The sequence below is a fragment of the Danaus plexippus genome, chromosome 19 (assembly GCF_018135715.1).
Source record: "Danaus plexippus chromosome 19, MEX_DaPlex, whole genome shotgun sequence".
NCBI lineage: Eukaryota > Metazoa > Arthropoda > Insecta > Lepidoptera > Nymphalidae > Danaus > Danaus plexippus.
The window spans coordinates 3,806,073-3,828,315 of record NC_083549.1 but is presented as its reverse complement, the minus strand read 5'-3'; the positions used below and the strand labels follow the sequence as shown (position 1 = coordinate 3,828,315).

Sequence of the window (22,243 nt, the reverse complement as noted above, 5' to 3'; positions counted from 1 at the left end):
TGAATTATCTCTAAGTTAATTATTTATTTTGACTTAAATATAGTCGTACATATTGATAAACAATATTAAAATTTTCTTAAAATATATTTGTTATTATTCATTTTTCATTGATGTTTTAAGTTAACTTCGATTCTTTATTTTATATAGTTCACTAGTGTAAAATGTCGAAATCATGTTCTCGTTGACGTTCATGATTTGGCAAAATTTAAAAAGAAACTTTCGATATGTAATAATTTGTTGACTTACCTATACGCCACATTATTTGCTTAAAGTGACGTATAAATCCGGTTGAACGTCACAACTTAATATTCTAGAGGTTTTGTCCAAACTTTCAAAAACACGAACAAACAGTCTGTGGCCAGAACTCTTGAAGTATGTTAATGTTGATCGTGTACCTTTACTTTCAATGACTTACATATCTACACTAATATTTTCAATTTCGCTATATAACGGGGACCTAATAATCGAGACGACTAAAACTACGAAAATAAGTAATAACTAAAAAGAACAAAAGCCTTTTAAATAACAAACTTTTATCTGAATGTGCTAAAACAATTTTTTTTTTAATTTTATATATTTTTCCGCCTACTTAAAAAGACATTACCTTTTTGATGTAATATAAAAGCTTGCCTCGAGATTAAAGTACTGGTATAAAATTAGTATACAAATTTTAATGGTTAAAATCTATAATAACAAATTATTAAAATGAGCATAAGTAAGTCTCACATAAATCTTTTATAAACATTGTGTATAATCATTTTAAATAAGAGGTATAAGGTTTAAAATTTTAAATAATTTCATTCTAGACTATTATAAACAAAATATATTATTTATTTTTAATTCATGTTGATGTTTTTGTTTGTAATGACGTTTTCTTAATTTTCCTGAAGACGTTTTCATTATGATGTTTTTTAGTTATTCTTTGGAAACTTTTTTCTAAATGCCATGTAGAAGTGCATTAAAAATAACCAGATCGTCGTCACAAATTTAAGCATTCATTATCATCCAAATTGAACTTCTATAAAAAATATCAGCTCGATCGATTGTCTATATGAAGATATTGTCCTCAAAATCGAATTGTAAAATTTCGTATTTACAAGTTAGATATACGTTTAATACTGCAAGTTAAATTAAAGCGTTAAAATAAAACATGTGCATATTTATGCATTTCATTTTGGGACTGTGAAAAATAACTTTTTTCTTGTGATACACATATCAATACTTAAAATCAATTTAATATTTAACAAGTGAATAATATTTTTTTATAATTTTTACCCTGTATGTTTTTTTTTCACATTGAAAACTACCAATATTTTATTAGCTAAAAAGTGATTTGAACTTCATCTATATGAAATAATTAACATTAACTTCATGTTGATTAAGAATAAATCACTTTAAGAAGAATAAAAAAAAAAACGAAAAAAGGTCCATAACAGTACAAAACAAGAAGCACAGATATGAAACAAGGTAATTTATTCCACAAATTTCTTATGATTAAGATTAAAAGGTTTCATTTATGAATAAGTGCTCAAGTTTATCGCTTGTAAACAACAGAACGGAGGAATTGTACTTTGGAATGGAAATTGGAATTTAGGTTAAACAGTTGCTTGAACAAAACTCTTGGAATTAAAAATGCTGGGTCGAGAGGAATTTATTAAATTATCACTAGGGCCTTTTCTTTACTTACGATTTTATAAAATTTTAAGTAAAACAGCGTAGTAATCCTGTGTTCTGGATTTCTTTGTGTGTTGAGGATATTTATTATCGTTAGAGATTTGAGCCGCAATTTAATTAACTTCTTCTATAAGACGACTGAACCATTATTTTTGATTTAGAGATTGAAGGTAATGTAAGCAAATGATTGCAAATCGCATTCTTTATTTCACATTTTAAACTATAAATAGCAGTCTGAAAATGCTTAATGATATGTAGACAAAAAGTTTTACCAATCACCTAGCATACATATGTATGATATATTTTTTTATAAGCATCTTTCTTGGTACAGTTGGAAATATGTCAGAATTAAATCTCTTTGTTTATTTGTTAAGTCAGATATTTTTAAAATAGGTTACTATGTTATTTTTATAGAATAGAACCCGTTGTATATTGTACGTATTAAATGCTACTCTAGTTTAACACAAATTATTCCCCCGTAACAGGATTACAGAAATGTTTCACACATGTTACTTAGGACCGCTTACACCTTTCAAAGTATTATCAACATTTAACCTTGCCGCATTTATGGCATTCCAGGAAAATAGAGCCTTTGTCTTTATAGTTAACCTTACTTTGTCCTAAACGCTTATATAAGGTAACGTTCTGTAGATAGATCCATGATATGTATGCCTAAACTATTATTACATTTATTAAATTAAACAGACATAAGTAACAGTAATACGTAATATAGGTTGAGAAGGTTTTCAAAATATTTCTTTAGAAATGCTTTCCTTTATTCCTTTTCTATTAATATCCTTCGTGCCAGCTTTGTCAGAATAGTGTGAACAACGTCAAACTTTCGACCCCTTCATCCGGAAAAAATGCTCATAGCTGCTTGACATAGAATATTACAAAACAAAAACCTACTTTCCTGAGCAACGTATGGATATAAATAAAAATGTATTGTGGTGTACAAAAGGTTAAATTCAAGAATACAAACAAAAGGTTGAGTAATATTCATGAATTCCGAAAATTTATTACGTCTAGTGAATTATTATCTTGTAAAATTTTTAATATTTTACAATATTTTATATTATAATTTAATACAATTAGCAATTCATATTGAATGCAAAAGACAAATTTAACATTGAATATTGTCAGTGTATAATCTCGTTGAGTGGGTGAGAGTAAAGTATTACGTGCAATTCTAAAGAGATGATAAAAGCAAGGTGACAAATAGGAGGGTCGACCGTCCCATTTTGTAAAAGGATTCCACGTCCTATGATTTATGTTTTAGTTACTTGCAGATACCAGGTAAAATAAAAATGATATCAATATTTAGATGTAGGTTCTTTGTCGTCATAACGTATGTATAACTTAACCTATAGTCAAAAGACATTTTTTACACAAAGAACCTATTCTTTTTAACTATAAATCAAGGTTTATTCATGGAAATAGAAAGAAGAATAGATATTGCATTTCGCATTTCATTGTTTGTCAACTTAAACTGACACTTATTTATTATTGCTTTATAAATATTTGACTGACAAGGCGCATACGATGATATAAAAGTGTAGAGAGATGTTTTCGATGAATATAAAATGTTATTATAAGGGCGTCCGAGTTGATTTTGTTCACTGATTTATACAAAATAACTATCACAACGTTATTCATTGTTAAATTTTCCTGATTTTTTTTTTGTTTAAGTTGTTTGGTATAATAATAAATTATTTCTAATATAATAATAATTATAATATTTTATATTTATTTAAATAAACATGTTATAATTAGTATCACATATAAATATAACGTAATTATTATATATTTTTTTAATAATTGTAGTTTTTTTTTTAATACAGAAAATTATTAATGCAAATCACTTAGCACACGCTCTATTAATCATAGCAATTTGGTTTTAAAGTATTACTTTTGTCCAAATCGACATTGTTTTCCTCCCAAAGGTTTGTACATGTAATTTTAGCCTATAAAATATTTAAATTTAAATATTATGTTATTTAAAATTTACATTACAAATTTAAAATTGTTCCATGCTTTGGTAGTAATCTACTATGAATAGCCCTTAAAGAGAAATTTTAAATTATTTTTAAACCGCTATCTCCCGGCCGCAGCTATCAACTTAAATATTCTTTCTCCTCTACTCAGAAAAACAAGGTTATATCGACACAAACTTCTAAGATACTTACTGAAGCAAATAAAGTTATAACCATTATTATTTTTATTTAGGTTTGTTTTTTTTTTAACAATACAACCAAGTCTTATTATATTTCCCTCATAATTATCCCATTTTGATGTAACATTGACGTGTTACATTTTAAGGCGAAATAAGTTCATCTAAATTTTCTGACGAAGTGTTGGCTATTCTTTATAATAATGTTTTGTAAAATTGGATGATTATTAAGGGTGTGATTAAACTAAAATTGAAAAAAAATATTATTATATTTTATTCTTCCGGGATGACGTATAAATTTTTATCTTTAGTTACTTTTTCAACAAACTGGTAACCCTTCAATTTACCTCTATAATGTTCAAATAAATCATTTTTCCAATATAAAAATAAAGTACTTTCTGATGTCAATATCTGTAAGACGTTATGAAATCATAACAGTCAGTGGATGTATTGAAAGCTATTAATATATAAATATATACTAGGTACAAGCCCCGGCTTCACATGGGCTCTTTACAAAAAATATAAAATAGCCTATTTAGCTTTGAGAATTAATTAATTTATATTATGATAACTTTCAAATGGTACGCCTGATTTAAATTATTTAATAAGTAATTTACAGATACTGATGTAGTCTCGAAAATGAAGTAATTTATTTTGATTAGACTTAATACTGTAGTTATGTAAATAGCTTTCCAATAAACGCTTTACGAATGACAATTTTTAAAAGTTGTAAAATGGATATAGTATGTGATCCTTAGGGTATGGACATATGCCACCGCAGGCTTTACTGTAGATCTATATAAGATTCACAATTCCACCTTATATTATTTTGTTATATCTCAAAGACTTTAAGCAGCTTTTTCGTTAAAGACTCTTCGACTGCTCATGTTTTCCCGACATCTTCAACAAATATCTTTAATGTACACACAAGTAAATAAAAAAAATAACAAATTTATACTAAAACTATCTTCGAGAATCAAGCTATCGAGTGGTGATAACTGTTTGATAATCAGTGTAGTATTTTTCCATTAATTGCGAACAAACAGACAGACAGACAGACGCTGCGAGGGACTTTGTTTTATAATATGTTTTGATTTGATATATATATAGAATACTTTTGCCATCCAATTTTGCAATATAAAACGTAGATAGCTTAGATAGACATTGTAATTATTAGAAAGTAGACATAGAATAAAGTATAATGAGAGATAGCTGCAAATGACCGATACACTCTTCTAATTGTTAATACAAATAGTTGGTTTTGGTTATCATAACGTAAAACAAAAACGTAGCTTGTTTTCAAAGTCAAACTTATTAAATCGTTAGACATCAAAGAAATTCATAACGATTTTATATTTTGACCAAGAAAAGATAAGTTAAATATCTTGACTACGTCGTATGGGGGCGAAAGTGATGAAAGTTTTGCATCTAACAGCCTATGATACCATGATTGAAATAGAAATATTGTTTAATTTATTATTAAATCAAGAAAGTTACCTAAATTTTTACAGGAGATATTTTTGTTTTTACTAAATGATACTTTAACTTGTGAATGATTATTGTTAAATTGTCGAATAAATTTTCCAAGGCATATATATATACATATATGTATAATTTGACTTAAAAAAAAAGTAAGAATCTAATGTAAGAACAACTAAAATTATCAATAATTATCAAAATCATCTTATAAATTACAAATTACGAACACAAACATAAAGGCTGTTAACATTCACAATGTAACCTATAGTCTTACTCATAACTAAATTGGTGAGTGTGTTTAGTACAGTTTGCTGAATGTGCATTAGTGTTGATTCCTAACTGGACATCAGTAATTAACGTAAATTGGTACAGCTACGTTTGATTTTGGTCTATCTAGTCACGTCGTATACGTCGATACCAACTTACGTATGCAATTTGAAAATAGTAAATACTAAAATATATTAAATAAAACTATATTTTGTAACTAAATGAGTAAGTACTAAAGCAAAGTATTAAAGAATAGTAATATTTTTGAGAATTGTGACAGTCTATTTCTGACTCGGCATTGGTATTATTCTGGTTCGTTCAAGCGAAACAGTCCCTGGTATTAGCAAATAAATAGCACGATTTGAACAAAATATCGAAATACAGTCCACTTCTTTAGACTTTTTATTAAAAAAATGTATATTTTTTCTAATAAAATGTATATAGGTGTCATATTCAGAATAGTTTTATTTTATGTTTAAAAATATTTATTAATGTATTTTTTGTTATTCTGAAGGTATATGGGATGCATTTTATGGTCGGCCGAAGGTTCCGAAAAAACCTAAAAAACCGTTTAGTAATATTATAACCTTTCTAATGTACATAATGCCTAATTCTACACGACTGCCCGGATATTAAAATAACTATTTAACAGTTTTTCGGTGATATTTGTTTTCTCCATGATTATAAATGTTAGTTCAATTATAAATACAAGAAATTATAATACAAACGAATATGTTGAAATTGAAAGGAAACTTGGCTACCTATCCACATATGAATAGCATAACTCTTTACTTATTATTAATTGAGTTAATACCAATGCCAATTGTGGGGAGCGAGTCCAACCGCCGCACGGTGCAGTCGTGTGGTCCAGTGTTCCGATGAGTTTATCGTCAAAAAGTGTTAAATAGAGGCGTTGATCAGCAAACTTCCGAAGATGGTAGCGGCCACCGTCGCCTATTCGCCGTTGTTCTGCAACCAGGTATTTCACAGTCGATAGGGTAAGTTAGGTACACCCCTGTTACCTAAACGCAGGGATTTAGACTTAGTGTTCTCTAACATCATCACACACCTCCCTGTCAAAGCGGGGAGGACACCCCCATACCGTCGTCTCTCATGGGCGACAGTATCGCCCGAGTCTTAAAAAAAAAAGCCCAAGTCTTAAAAATAATCTTGTAAACTTTAAAATAAATGAAAAAAAGATTTTTTCTTTTGCGTAACTTAAAAGTTACGTAATTGATTTAATGTAAGGAGCAACTATATATTTTCAAAAATGTTTAAAAAATAAAACACTCATAATAACACATAAACCATATCCTTTATTTACAAATTTTTTCACAGGTTTAAAGATAATTAGTATAACTTACGGTTACGATAATTGGTATAGTAATTTATGCAGTTGTGTTATAGGTCTTAAAATATTAGATCGTACTCTATCTATGCACTATTTCATTAATTACAAAAGAGAAATTTACAGTAAATGTTAATAACTTACGTATTGTCTTAAAAAGAATCCAACATATATGCTTATTCTGAAAACAAATTTCCTACAAGGAGTTCATTGACCGGAAAATTTGCATCAAGACCCACTTTTTTAATCATATAAATAAAAATTGAAATTTAGTGTCATTTTTAGACTAACATAAAATTAAATTATATTCCATCAATAATGAACATTACTTAATTTTTCATGAATATTGATATAACCAAGCAACGTTGTTGTATTTTACTTAACCCAGTCCTATTAATAGTATTTCTTATAGTACATATAATTTTTTAGTATTTAATAAATTTAAAACACATATTTACATTTGCTCCATCTTAATGTTCACAACATATGAATTTTATTTCGCCATGAGTGGTGTTTTCAATTGATATTTATTTTTAATTTGTATCTTAAGTAATTAACGTACTATTTACTTTGAGTTATGATTTTAAACTAAACATCTAAACAAGAAATTCATTTGAATTTCGAAAAATAAGCTATTTCCGTTATAAAAATTAAAAATTTATGAAATATTTAAAAATTTTAAGAAAAATCGTATTATAAAATGTATGGGGTCAATTTAAATACTTAACATATTCTATTAATATTTATTCGGTTCTAATTTCTTTCTTCGCAAACATGACCATATTTTTTTACAAGCATCATCAATTATTCAATATGTTAATGTTATTTTGCTTGTAATGTAAATACATAGAATATTTAATGCTTACGATGAAACTTGTTTATATTATATCATCATATTTATTTACTTGAGTTTATGTTACTAAATACCAACCACATATACAAAATTCAATTCAAACTATTTACTTCCATTCATCAAAATTTATATTCGATATATTGGTATGAGCAACAAGTATACAGTGAAATGTTAATTAAATATTACCTACTATTGTATGGTAGCATATTTTTATATTTTAATGATAGACGGTGGAATAGACGCATGTATTATTAATAATTCGTTTCTTTATTTCTTATAATTTATTATGATGCATTTCATGCGTATACTAAATGTGATTATTTAGGTCATCTAGACTCAAGAATATGTATTATTTTTGAAGCTAGACAGTCAATAAGATATACTGAAATTAAAATGTTCTGTGTGACATCGAAGACAAATTGTTTGTTAAATATATAAGAAAATAGAATTAAAGTAACATGAGCTGGAATAATTCTCTGGGAGCTGCTTTGCATTGCTGCTGGTCGCTCGCCACTAACTACGTGGACGACCACCGACGCTGAATCTGATAAGGAGATACAAATTCAATTTTAATATAAAAATTCTGGAAACTATGCTTTCGATATGGCTTATTATATTTTATTTTTTAACATTACGACATGACTTATTGATCTGGACTTCACACGAGTAAAAAGTGAAATAATATATTATTTTTATATTACTTTGTTTCAGGCTAATGACAATTTATATACATATTATAAATTGTGAAACGATAATTTAAGCTTTAAGAGATAATTTAAGACAACGTTAATTAAAATTAGGCAATAATTGTTATTATTTTAATATTATAACTATGGTAAGCCCTTTTCAATAGATATAAAAAAAAAAAATCAATTTTGTAATTACTATTACTATTTACCAGAACTGCTTGGAGCACAGGTATAATTGCCTGAATCCCTGGGAGAAGCTCGCGCTATGAGCAAGCGACTAGTGCGAGTTCGTTGCTCCGTTTCTACGCTGATTCCACCACGCTGTGCGTAGTTCACCACGTTCGCACCCCGATACCAATAGATAAAACTAATAAGAGAATAAATATTAAAATATACTCTTAATTCTTTAAAAATATGACACAGATGCGTTACAAAAGATGTGCAGAAAACACAAGTACTAGGGTTTTTAATGCGGTAACGTAGCATTAAACACACACATAAACTTTTGAATTTAAAATAGGTTTAAAGTAATGGTTTCGAATATAATGTTAAATAAAACGCATGAGTAATATCTCGAAAGTACAGCAAAATGAAATGCTTTAGGAAAGCGCTGATGAAATGTGCGCTGTAATAGCTGTATGAATGCTTGTACTCTGAATAACAAGCCGCCCTCGGGTACATATAGCTTCACGTATTAATATGTTGCATGCTTTCATCAAAAATGCACCCATCTGGGTACCACTTTGATAAAGTGCTGGAAATTAAAAATTAAAACAATTCATGAATGTATTGTAAGTGTCGTATGATTTTGTAAACATATTTACTATGATTAAAAACTAATGTTGCTTTATTGAAGACGTCGACTTAAACTATTATAATAACTTATAAAAGATTTCTAAGTTACCTAGGAGGATCGGGAGCATGTCTGGCTATACAAGTGAGGTTTATATCCGATCCAGCACGAACGAACAACTCGGGTCCAGATAGAATTTCGGCTTTTGATACTAAAACAGATAAATTCATTTTTATAAAGCAAAGTTGGATTGAAAAGAAAAATAATAAATACACTGCTTCTTATAATAATACGGCAAACAGTTTGAACATTTAGACAGTATGTATTCAAACAGTGTCGCGTCTTAAAAGTTATCTCAAAAATATTTAATATTTTTTTTCAATTGCTGTTATTGTAAATTTATATAAGCAATTTGTTAAGAAATTCATTGAATAAATAAAAAATAACTAGCATACCTACATATACCATCATATTCAATAAAATATCTAAGTCAATGTAAGTTTAATTATATAAATATAATTTCATTTCGAATAATATTTTATTTATATTTAGTTCCTCGTGACAAAAAGTTTCAGGCAAAAACTAGAAACCGCACATAAGTCCTAAGCCGTGATGTCCACGTTGCATGTCATGTTGATGAGATTAACTGTTCACAAAGGCTCCCTTTATTAACTTGATGTTCTAAAATTTTTAGATAATCTTTCACAAACTACAAATATCTCTGGGATTGAAGGGTTTTTTATTACAGAACAAAATAAAAATTATGATTTTATTTAGGTCTTTATTAAGTAAATATTGCTTTAATTTCAATATTGGTATGTAATCAAATTGTATTATTTACAAATTTGATCCTTAACCAATAAGCTAAATATTTTTAAACACCAAATGAAAATTTATTAGAAACGAGAAAAGAATTTAAAATATTCCGTTTAAATTCGTTTCAATAATTCATTTAATTAAACGAGAAACATAATTCAAATCATACATTTTTAAAGCCTATTTTATTCTTTTATTGAATGGTAATATCACTAAAAATATTTTCATTCAAATAACTATAAAAATACTGCAATAATTTCATAACTTGAATCGTGGAATCAGTACATTAAAATCATATTATAAGATATTTAAACTACCTGGTATGAGGCTTCAGATTTTATGTTCAAAGTTCCAACCTTATGTACTAACGTCACATAAAACGCATCGTTGCACTAGCCTGTGACAGTATATATAAGACTAAATGTGCCTTAGCCAACCTTATATATTTTGGAGGCTATGTTCGTTTGGTTTAGGGGTAATAAAGGCAACGTGTTCACATACTAGGCTTTATATAGCTATATACTTTTACTAGATTTTCGTGGCATATAATGTTGCAATCTTAATATATGATGTTATGACAGGATAATCCAAAATAATATCTAAGTCCCATTTTGCCATTTATACATATGTCTATACGAGTAATCATCGATATTTCAAAGTTAGATTTTATTTTTTATTACTACAGTTATTGCAAAAGTTCAGTGATGTGTGAAATTATTAACCGTATCCTGAAATGTGATTCTGTGATGACGTATACACAAAATATTTATAAAATAAAAAAGTTTATAGATTAACCTATAAACAATCGCATGTCGTTATCGACATGAAGTTTTATACACTCACCAACAACGCTGAGCCAAAATGATAAACTGATCTTCGGTTCAGTGGATACTTGGCACTCATAAGCACCGGAGTCCCGTGGTTGTGCGTGTGCCACCCGCAGCGTCCACTCATCTGAGCCGTCGGTGTGTAAGGCGGCGAAGCGTGCATCGCTGCTGTATGTGTGAACTCCGACCGTCAATATGTGGAGGTCTCGTTTCCGGATCCATGATACCTGCGACAAACATAATTAATCTGAAATGTAAGCGACGTTTGATAAACACTATCATGAAGTTTTTGTAAAGTTTATTTTATATTATATATATATATATGAATACGAATACTCTACTGTGTTAAATTAGATGTTTTAAAATCAAATATTTAAAAATGTTTAACCTGGTAACGTAATATATATTTCAAATATATTTATTTGAATCAATTTTTTTTACTCTTTAGACTTTAAATACTTTGCAGTGGAAAAACGATTTGAAATTAAGTCTTTGGAATTTAAATTGCCTATCTACATCGTTGTTATTAAAATTGGTATAATATAACATAACAAAACAGATAATGTTATAAAATTGTTTAATATTTCTAGCAATCACTTTACAACTTCAGTGTATAGTTAGCTATCTTCACCCCTGACTTATTTATTATCCAATGACGAGTATTTACAACGAATTAGCTCCGTTGAATTTGAAATATTAAACCGATTTATCTGTCAGTACTCAATAAATATCTGAAAACATTTTAAGCAGTTTGGTCGACATTTAGACATATTTAAATTTAATTGGCAATAAATTAAAATATACCTTTCGATAGTGGACACTTTACTATCTCAAAAGAATATAATTTTGTTCAATTTAACGTTCTCAATAATGTAAACATGTAAAGGTGTAAAATTATCTCAAGAAATGATGTGAATAGGAACTTTTTGTGATCTTAAATCAGCTATTCAATAATAATACTATTCCTTTGTTGTCTTAAATCTTTATTACCTTTGTTTGTATTTTGAATAGAAGTTATATGCACTTAACTACAGGTAAACTGAGTCGATTCCAATAATTTTTATTTCAAAGAAGATTGCCATAACAGTAAATTTGTAATTAGGAAAGTTAGGGGAAGCTTGTTTCGTACGTGTTTGTTACTCGATTATGAGAAAATGACTTAATGGATTAGATGATATTTTTGGTTCAGTGCCAAATTCTATCGTACATAAACACATACACCCTTAAACGTAGCTAAAAACAGGGCATCCAGCTTATTCGTCCATAAAATCGATTGTTTATCCGTGCTTAACTTAGGAACTTAGGTAATACTATTGTTTTAATCTATGCCGTGAAATACTTATACCGGTATTTAAATTATTCGGCCGTAATTTTAAGGATATAAAAGATATTCTGCGCTATTTAAAAGAGATTTTATACAATTTTTTTGTTCCAATTTTAAAAATATCCCTAAATATAAAATTACATAACTTTAAGATTTTATAAATATATTGTTATTAGTATCATTCTTATGATTGAGGCGCTTCAAAATGTTACTCCTTGCAAATGTTTTGATAAAAGGGTTTTTGTTTTATAATAGTTCTTTGAATTGTATTTCGGTAACGTCAATTCAAACCTGCTTAACAAATTTAGACGATAAACATTTTCATTAAGAATACTGAGAAGGAGATATAAATCAAATAATTTTTTTACGATTATTCAGTGTAAAGAATATGGTAAAGAAAAGTCTTCACGTCTCTTACAGTATAATGATAGCATAGTACAATTTAAGACTATTATTGTAGGCCAAATCACGTAGAAACTGTTAGGTAACCTCACAATTCTATTTTTAACTAATGTGCATTCAATTTGAATACTGATATTTAAGTTTGTTTTGTGTTGAGGAGTTGTAAAGCGCAATATAGGTTGTTTAGTTCTTAAATTATTTTGAAGGTCTTATAATAAAATCCCAACAACATAAACGAATACCGTGAGGATTACATAAAAGATGAAGTCACTATTATTTCTGCTGAACGTCATACAGAGGCATATTAATATTGAAATATTGAAAACTTATTCAAAAAAATTTACATATTTAACCACCATAAACATTTTTAATGAAAAAGACAGTGTTTGAAATACAGGAAGGTCGTTAAAATTTAAACTCCAAGTAATGTAGGTTCAAGAATAGAATTTCACGGTATGCCTTAGTTGCGATAAATATATCAAATAATAACCTCCGATAACAACTTTCACTGTATGGCCTACTAAACATGATACATACCACCTCATAAGAAAACTCTCAAAACCTCAGTTGCAAACTTTTTTGAGAAAACTACAGTTATACTGCAACAAATACCTTTGCTGGAACGTATAAATGTTTTCTCTCCAATGTGTCCGTGCCTTTGATACGTCGTCAATAATAATTGCTAAATTGGACTTTGTAGACCTATTGTTAATAGAGCCGTGTTGATATTCTATCATAAATCATTATCGACTTCATGTACCATGAGAGCTTAGTACTAAATAAAGATTCAAAAAAGTGTGAAAACACTAACAATAGGTTTACCAACAGGAAGTAAGTGATTAAAATAATATATTGCTTGATTTGCTAAAAAAATACTTTTATTTTTATATTTCTAATATCGAGATTATTTAGCTTTACCACGATTTCAGTTTTTAAAATGTGTACAGTATTAACATCTACGTTAGTTTGTGATTGCGTGGTAGAGGAAGATAAAATAGTTGTGGATTAAAAAAATTCACATGAGAAAAATGTGTTGCAAATTTATTACATATATAAAAGCAAAGTCATCAATGTGGGATAGTTATATTCATAACCGCAAATATTTTTAATGTAAAAGTAATATTATATAGGATTTAATATAAATTTACTCACCGCTTTACCTTGGTTATTTCTATAATCTGTCTTTAATTATAAGAATTCAATTTTATAATACAAAATATTTATTATCCATAATTTATAAAAGAACAATGACATAATATAAACAATTTTCACAATAAGTTATTGTTTCATTTTCCTGAAAACATTGGGACAAGGACATCGAAAGATAAAGTACCTATTCAAAGGCAACGAAACAAAACAATCAAAGGGAATTTGTTAAAGGATCATAAAAATAAATCCTGTTCTATTTGGATTAAGCGTGTTTTGTCCATTGCTTGAATCGCATTCCAACATAATAATGTTTATCGAATTACAACGGACATTTGTTGGTTGTTTGTTCTTTGCTTATTTAGTTATCCCATGTAGTTTATGAGTAATTATTTATGATGAAAGAAAAGAAATGAGAGAAATCGTTTTACTTCCACAATATATGTATATAATTATAAGGCTAACAAGTTTGCTTTTCGATAAATTTATTTTACATGTATAGTTATTCAACTGATATCAAATATATAAATATGTATATCATCTATATTCTCTACTCGATAGTAAACTTTACAATTATAATAATGAAAAAAGATTTTTAAGACAACGTAGGCATATGATTTAGCGGAGATCAGTTAAGCTAAGAGATTTAACCCGAGACAGAATAGGAAATACGGTATAAAGTTACGTCACTTGTACATGAAGGGACTTAAATTTATGGCATGACTGTACACTGAACAGTTTGTTTATTTATGTATGTATGGTGGCGTTCGATAACAAGTTTCTGTCGGAGTCACTTTAGGCTGAGATTTATGACAAGCGGAAATATGAGAAGTTGTGATTTGGGCATAACAAATAGAGTGTAATACATTTGATCAGACAGGCTGTTAACCTTTACCTTAGTAACAGTTCTTATAGCTTCTTATACCCGAACACTGTAATTAAGACTGTGTATAAATATTCATAAAATATAAGGGTTCTACAGCATTGTAGTCTAGCGAGCAGAAATGTAATTTCCAAATAAAATACAACCCTCCGGAAAGGGAGAAATTTTCTCGTTGTAGCAGTTTCCTTTAACGCTAAGGTCGGCAAGCAGGCGTCAGGGCGAAACAATATGGTGCTTTCAATTAAATGCAAGTCTAGCCAGACTGCAAAACTCAGTGGATATTAAAAAAATGTATAAGGTTTTGAATTAGAAAAAGAGTTCATACTTGCTGATTAATTAAATTAATTGCTTACTATGAGCTGTGAGGGTTTTTTGTATAATCAATGTAATGTTTTTTTTGTATTATGTCTATTTAGACTATAGTCCTGAATTTACACATGTAATCATTAGGTATGTCACTTAATTTGATTAATAAAAATCTTTGTTTAAAGACGAAAATTTATAATCAAACGTTTCTCGAGTTTTGAAATCGCCGTAACCTATTTCATAGTGGCATGTCATAAACAAATAAGGAAGGAGTTTACCGACTATTACATTGATGTTGTATAAGCAATCTTAAGTTACATAACTGCTTCTATTGTTTGCCTCTCATTATGTATTTTGTAATCTCAGAACTTTGTAATTAAAATGTATACATTTGCTGATTTAGCTGAATCTTAAGTGACAGTAGTGACACATTTTATATTAAATTAAAGATTAAAATCCTAAATCACAAGAAAACATGTGAATACAAAAAAAAAATACGAAATAGAATAAAAATATGATTTGTAATTATTTCAATCAAATTTTCAGTAATGAGTGGGATGTCAGAGCCAAAACCCTTTTACGTGTGCGCGACAATAATGCATATAATTTTTTATATACCACCTCATACAGCTAAACTTATATATTCTCTCTATTGTATATTCTTAGTCAATCATACATCATTAGGACATATAAGGTCAACATAAGGTAAACAAAATGTAAAAATATTACTGACCCTAATAATATTTTTCACACTATAAAACTTAAAGAATGATATGATAGTGTAGTATTATGATTCAAACAAACAACTCTACAAATATTGCGGGCGGTATCTAAATTGTGCGTGCACCTATTATTTACTAGACAGCGCAATCGTTTCCCGTTCCCCTGTTCATAAATAACTTGACCGGAATGTGTGCGCTATTACTTTATCTGGAGCATAGTATAAAATAATATCCATTTTCAGGAAACTTTTTATTACAGGTCATTAAAAGATCCTATTGAGTTTTCTCACAATTAAGTATAAAATGTAGTTTGTTTTTGTGAAAAGATTGATATATTCTGATAACAGCACTTTTGAATAGCAATGAGATTTATTGTGTCGTAAAAGAAACTGTAAAAAGAAGTGAAAGGTTAATAAAAATTTATATATAATGCTTCGTTTTGGAAAACTAACCAAAAAAAATAAACATCAATATTAATAGTTATAATAAAATATGGAAACTAGAGTGAATGAAAGTATTGCAGGCATAGGCTGATTATCGCATAATAAGCAGTAATTTTTATTTGTTGCTAAATATTTACGTTTATGTAGTAAGGAGTGTTATTTTGTTTTAAAAATTGTGAGAAGTTCAACTTATTATGAGTGTGAGACTAAAAGCCGTATATATTCTTGTAGAAGTTTTTTTTATAGAAAAACCTTTTAATTTACCTTATTTATTACAACAAATTTCAAGATGAGGTTATACGGTAGAGGAAAATCTGCTTTCTTACTAGTACATTTAAACACAAGTTTTAAATATAAGCCTTTATTGACTGCGCTGTAAATAAAAATGTGTCTCGGTCAATTTGTTGACCTAACCACGTAATAACGAATTCAATGTTGAACTACTATTGTGCTATAATAAAACCAAGTAATCTCAAACAAAGTTAATTGTTTCCGAATGTTAAATCGAAGTACGTAAAGCTATTTAATTCACATTCAAGTGTTACTTTAAAGCAATTCCGTGCACATACGTTCAGTTTAACGATTGGCGTAATTGCCACGCCATTTCGTGTTAATGACACGCCTAAGCTGTTTTCGGAATAATAAAATAATTGCAAATCATGAAAATGTGTGTGTTTGGTTCTTAATTATAAATATGACATTGATTTATCGCCACCTTTCATTTGCGGAAATTGTGAAGTTAGCTTTAATTTACAGAGTAGAATTTCAAGTACAATGTTCAAACTATTATAAGCTATCCTTAATGGAAATGTATTTGATAAATTAATGATAGAATATAAATAACGATATAAATAATGATAAAAGCAAAAAAGGTTTACATGTAAATTATTATAAAAAATTAGAAGAGTTAAAAGGATTAAGCTAGGGCTTTTTTATAGAAACGAGTATCAAATGATTCATTTCATGTTTTTTTTGGACTGATATCAATTTACTACAAGTAATTTTATGTACATAATAATTTATTATAAATTTAGTACATATATCAACACAAAAACCTCAAAAACTTATGACAATAAATATTACATAGTTTACATTAGGAAACAAAATAAAGTTTCCAGTTATCTACTTCAATAATTTACCTCTTAAAATTAACTAAAATAATGAAATAATGAAGAACATTAATTTTAGTTAAAACAAATTTATAATACGAGCTCTTATTCGTACAAAAAGTACTGTTGTTATTTTTCTGTTATCCAGAAAAAGTTGTTAGTTACCGAGAGTTGAGAGATAAACTTTAGATCTTTTGAAAGTAAAACTCAGAAAAATATTTTTCATACATAAACAAGTACGAATGTTTAAAAGAGCAACTTTGTTTGTCTGTAATATAAATGAACTCAAAGAACCGTATTAAATCGACTGAGTTCAGCCACTTTGAATCTGGTTAAGTTGAGAAATTCTTGTAAAATGTGTGGGTACCATAACAGCTATCAACGAAACTAATCTGTGTTTATGGTATAGACACCAAGGGGATTCTGAAACTGATGTACCTACTAAATGTTTTTTTGACTAAAAAAATAAGTAATAACAAGTTTTGGTATGAGTGTTCAGCTAAATTTTGTTTTATGATTTAATAAATCCAATTGATGTCGATCTATGAATTTTTTTATGAAAATATATATTTTTAAAGGTATATTTCCATTAAACTTTTATTATTCTATACGTTGATATTCACGGCTTCATCCGATTAATTTGAAATGATAAAATTAGACATTAATTTACGTTATTTAATTACAACAATTATAAATAGTATCTTTGCCTTCTTTATAAGACTACAAACAAGTCAAATAGGAGGTTCTTTTCTTATGAACGTAAGGGAAGAATCGCCTATTTGACTATAGTTAGATATTGTAGGTAGATATGAAGAGAAACGTGTAGTTTAAATATAAAAGATAAATTTGGAGCAAGTTAAATGTTATAAAAATATTTCTACATTGTCTTACTAAATGATAAAAAGTATCCGGCCATCGAAGGAACTTCAAAAATAAAAATGTCTTTACTATGAACGTATTACGCAATATAAATCAAAAAAGGGTCTCGTGTTACACCGTGTTAAAATTAAGATAGTTTTTTGCAATCTCCAGGGAAAAGAGAAGTAAACACTATAACGTAATTCTTCTCCTGGGAAATTCATCCACGCCTGCTTACATATTGCCGTTATACAGGCTATTTACAATAAATATATTTTTCTATGAACTATTTTAAAAAATCAATTATTCGTTTCTAAATAAAATGAGTCCTGCACCCCTTTCAAAATACAAGCCAGGCAATTAAAATACAATGGCAAAAAAAGTGAAAATATAAGAGGGGAGTAAATATTCTTACAATTGAAATAAATTAAGTTTATATGGCTTTGTTTCCATCTGTACTAAAAGAAACATCTCAAGAATGAATAAAGTCTATGTACTGATAACTGTCGATTCGCAAATGGGACAACACATTGATTTGGAAAATAGTCTTGCCATATTTTCATGAAATAAAAATAAACAAATCGCCACAGTTTTGGCTGGCTTTGTTCCAAATGTGCTATTCCGCAAGCCTCGACCCAATTCTATACTTTATCCTCGAGAACTTCTGGTGAACGCTCACGCGACTTTTCTCATAGCACTTACTAGAAATCAAATATCACACGTAGACAGTAACATCTAAAAAGGCACGTTCCCTATATTCTTACATTAAGTTCAAAGATTTGAATGAATTTGAACTATTTTTCAATTCACATTTTTTTAAGTCGTGATCTTTTTCTCAATATCATCAAATGATAATTTGCATTGCAATTTATTAAAAAAATACACTTGGAAGTTTTTTAAGAGACTTTCTGAAGATATTAAAAAGTTAGGGGAATACTGGCAGCGCCTCAGATGAAATGGATCCGAAAATTTGTGACAATAATAATTTTCGCGATAATTTAAAAAGTTTGTTTGCAAAAGTTTTGTATTATTTGATAAAAATTATAAAAAAAGCTCTGGCTTTCTCTTAAGTTTCTACTAAATTATACCAAAGGAGGTTAAAATTTTCCTTATATTTATTTTGTCACCGATTGTAAACTATACTTTTATCTTTACTATTTGTTAATAGTGTAATTGAATGTTAAATTAGTAGTAATAGTAGGTATAAGGTAATTACTATAAAGTTGCACTTATGTAAATGAAAAACTTTAAAAATGTACTTGGATGTAATTTTTACACTTACAATTCTGACAAATGTTTAGTGTTACCAGTAAATGGACATTTTGTCGCTTGCGCCTCATTTTTATGGTAACTGTGTGTCAAAGTTATTACTGTGTTTGCGGCCAACTTTTACCAGAATTGTGTTTTGTGTCTTTGTTGTTATTTCCTGCACATTCAGCGTTGAAGCCTCCTTTTTGTTGATCAGAGCATTTTTGCTTCACTGCAATAACATTGTTGATGGATGTATTTTTTAATAGTAAATGCAGTTTTAATCAAAATATGTCAAATAGGATATATTATATATTTAAAAATTCGTTTCGTGGCAATTTCACTGATAATGTAATAATAAAACTGAAATGATAACGTAGTGTCAGCTCTTTCTTTCGATGTGTGCGATTTATGTACCTCACTGCTGATGTATAAACGATACGTCACATTACTGTTTTCAATGTACAAATAAAAACTTTAATAACGATACACAATCACTTAGATGTTTTATAATTTTAAAATTTTTTAGTAAGTAATTTAAGAAAACCTCGTTATATTGAGCCGTTTATCAATACACTTTCGACAAAAAAATGTAGGAACCTCGCCCCAATGTTCGACATCTCCTGAAGGTGAGTTACAGAACAGGTGCATAGTTTCTTTCTAAAATTTCAAGCTGACTAGATGACTAACTTAATTTCTGAAGACAGTGACTTAAGGAATATACTTTATATTAATTATTTAAGAAGGAAAATAAACACAGACAAGTGTAATAACTTTTCTATTTCATTAATTAACTAGGTTAGGTGTCTGGATATCTATTTGTCCTCAATATTTCGTGTACGCCAAGATAATGACACCTCATATGTCGTTTTTTGTTTACCATGTTTAAATTATTAATTGCATGACTTTAAATTTCAAGTATTTTTTTTTTGCCCGATTGCTATTCTTTTATTTATCCCAAGTTAACGTCTTATAAATTCCTGTTTATTTAAAAAAAATAAGACTGTAATTAGGTCCTATATAGTTGTTAACTGAGAATATGTTGCAATGTTTTTTTTAATAATATTCAATACACATACCATAAACAATATATTAAATTTCTAGGCATATTTCCTTCCATAAATACCGTTTGCATGCCTACTGCTGCAACGTGCAAAATTAATAAATTTTATTTTAGCGTACAATACGTGATAGAATTAATATAATGATAATATTTTGTTTTACTTAAACTTCCTATTCCAGAAACGAAAAACATATTTTAATTGGATACGGAAGAGATCCATGGTAGTTTTGCTATAGCTTATACATAGAAAAACAATTGTACTTGTTTTTTATGTGAAAGGCGGCAAACGAACAGACGGCCTAATTGATGGGCGGTAGTGACTTTCGTCCATGGACATCCGCCACATAGATGTTGCGGATGCGTTGCCAACCTTGATTGTTGAGGAAAACGGAGGGGTGGAAATAAGGAAATAGTAGGAAAGGTTCGGAACAGGGAAACGGCAACCGGTTCCTTCACTCATCGGACTAAACGCAGCCACTAAAGACTACTTCACACCGATCTTCTGTGAGAGGATGGTACTTCCCCGGTCGAGCTGGCCCATGTTCGAGCTGTAATAACTTGAACACAACTAGGATGTAACACCTCAAAAAATATGTATAGTAGACGTTGGTTAAATAAGGTAAATAATAATGAAATGCTACTAAAAATATAACTGGACTTGTTCTTACGTGGTTAAAAAAATATATTTTTTTGTATCATAATTACTGTACATAAAGAAGAAAATGTCTACTTTCATCTTTATGTACTTATAACATTTGTTACCATTAAGCTCCAGGTAAACTACTCACAAATTTATTAAATTTTACATGCTCGCTCACACAGAAATACAGATGTATCTTACAGACATCCAAAATTAATTCCAACCAAAATATTTCTTCAGTGTTAATCATTGGATTTACGGATAGTAAACCATAGTTTGTATATAGCAAAGTATATGAATTGCTTCTGCTGTCAATTGGATTGAAAAAAACATTCTTTCATTATGTAAGGTAGGCAAACAATTAACTCAAGAACGATCAAATAATTGGATAATGATAAATAAAAAAATGCTAACAAAAAATAAAAAATTGCTACACAATAAAAATATCGTTCCTATAAAAAAGAATACAAGAATAGATAGATATTTACTTCAACAACGATTATTAATGGAAGTTTAAGATCAGTTTGAAAAGTAATTTAAAAAAGAAACTAGTGAATCGGGTTTTTGCGAACTTAAGATCAGTAGTTTTGAACTGCTAATAACACAAAAGTAATGTACCTTTTTATTATTCTGAAAAAAAATAACGTCATCTAGAATGTCAAATGGAAAAGAATGTGAATTAAAAAATATTTTATTTTATATCTTTTGCTTTGCGAACTTTTCTTTGATGCCAATGGTTTTACTTAGAATTCTTTAATCTTAATTCCAATTCATTTTTCTTGAAACAAAAGATGCTTACACTTTTATCATATAAAAGTTCTGACTTTTTAAAGCGAAAAGAAAAAAGTTTTCAACTGTAATTGTATTATATTTTAAATAATAGCATTAAAATTAATGTTTTTTTATATGAATAAAATTAAATATTCATAAAAAGGGATGCATAATGAAGAAGAATTTTCTTATATTGAGGGCTCAGACTTTCGCGAGTATTCATTTAAATGAAACTAATATTTTACGGATAACTACGCCTACTTCATTATTTTTAAAAACTACATACCCCCGACGTTTTAGTTACTTTGCAGTAATAGTTATCTCGTCTGCACGATGTTGCTTTTAAATTTAAAAGTCATTTCAAAACCGTAATGATGCATGATCCACAGCTAATTATATTCAGGTTTGTTGT

General features: G+C 28.4%; 1 protein-coding gene across 1 annotated transcript in view; it reads right to left on the bottom strand.

The window, feature by feature from the left end:
* Positions 1-6,910: 6,910 nt before the first annotated feature.
* Positions 6,911-22,243, bottom strand: part of LOC116768107 (hemicentin-2-like) — a 40,631-nt gene continuing 25,298 nt past the window's right edge. Inside the window, exons 4-7 of the mRNA XM_032658745.2 lie at positions 10,933-11,143; positions 9,385-9,484; positions 8,690-8,847; positions 6,911-8,335 (exon numbers count right to left, since the gene is read on the bottom strand). Coding sequence (XP_032514636.1) covers positions 8,118-8,335; positions 8,690-8,847; positions 9,385-9,484; positions 10,933-11,143 — 687 coding nt within the window. The 3' untranslated portion in view covers positions 6,911-8,117. The remainder of the gene's footprint in view (positions 8,336-8,689; positions 8,848-9,384; positions 9,485-10,932; positions 11,144-22,243) is intronic.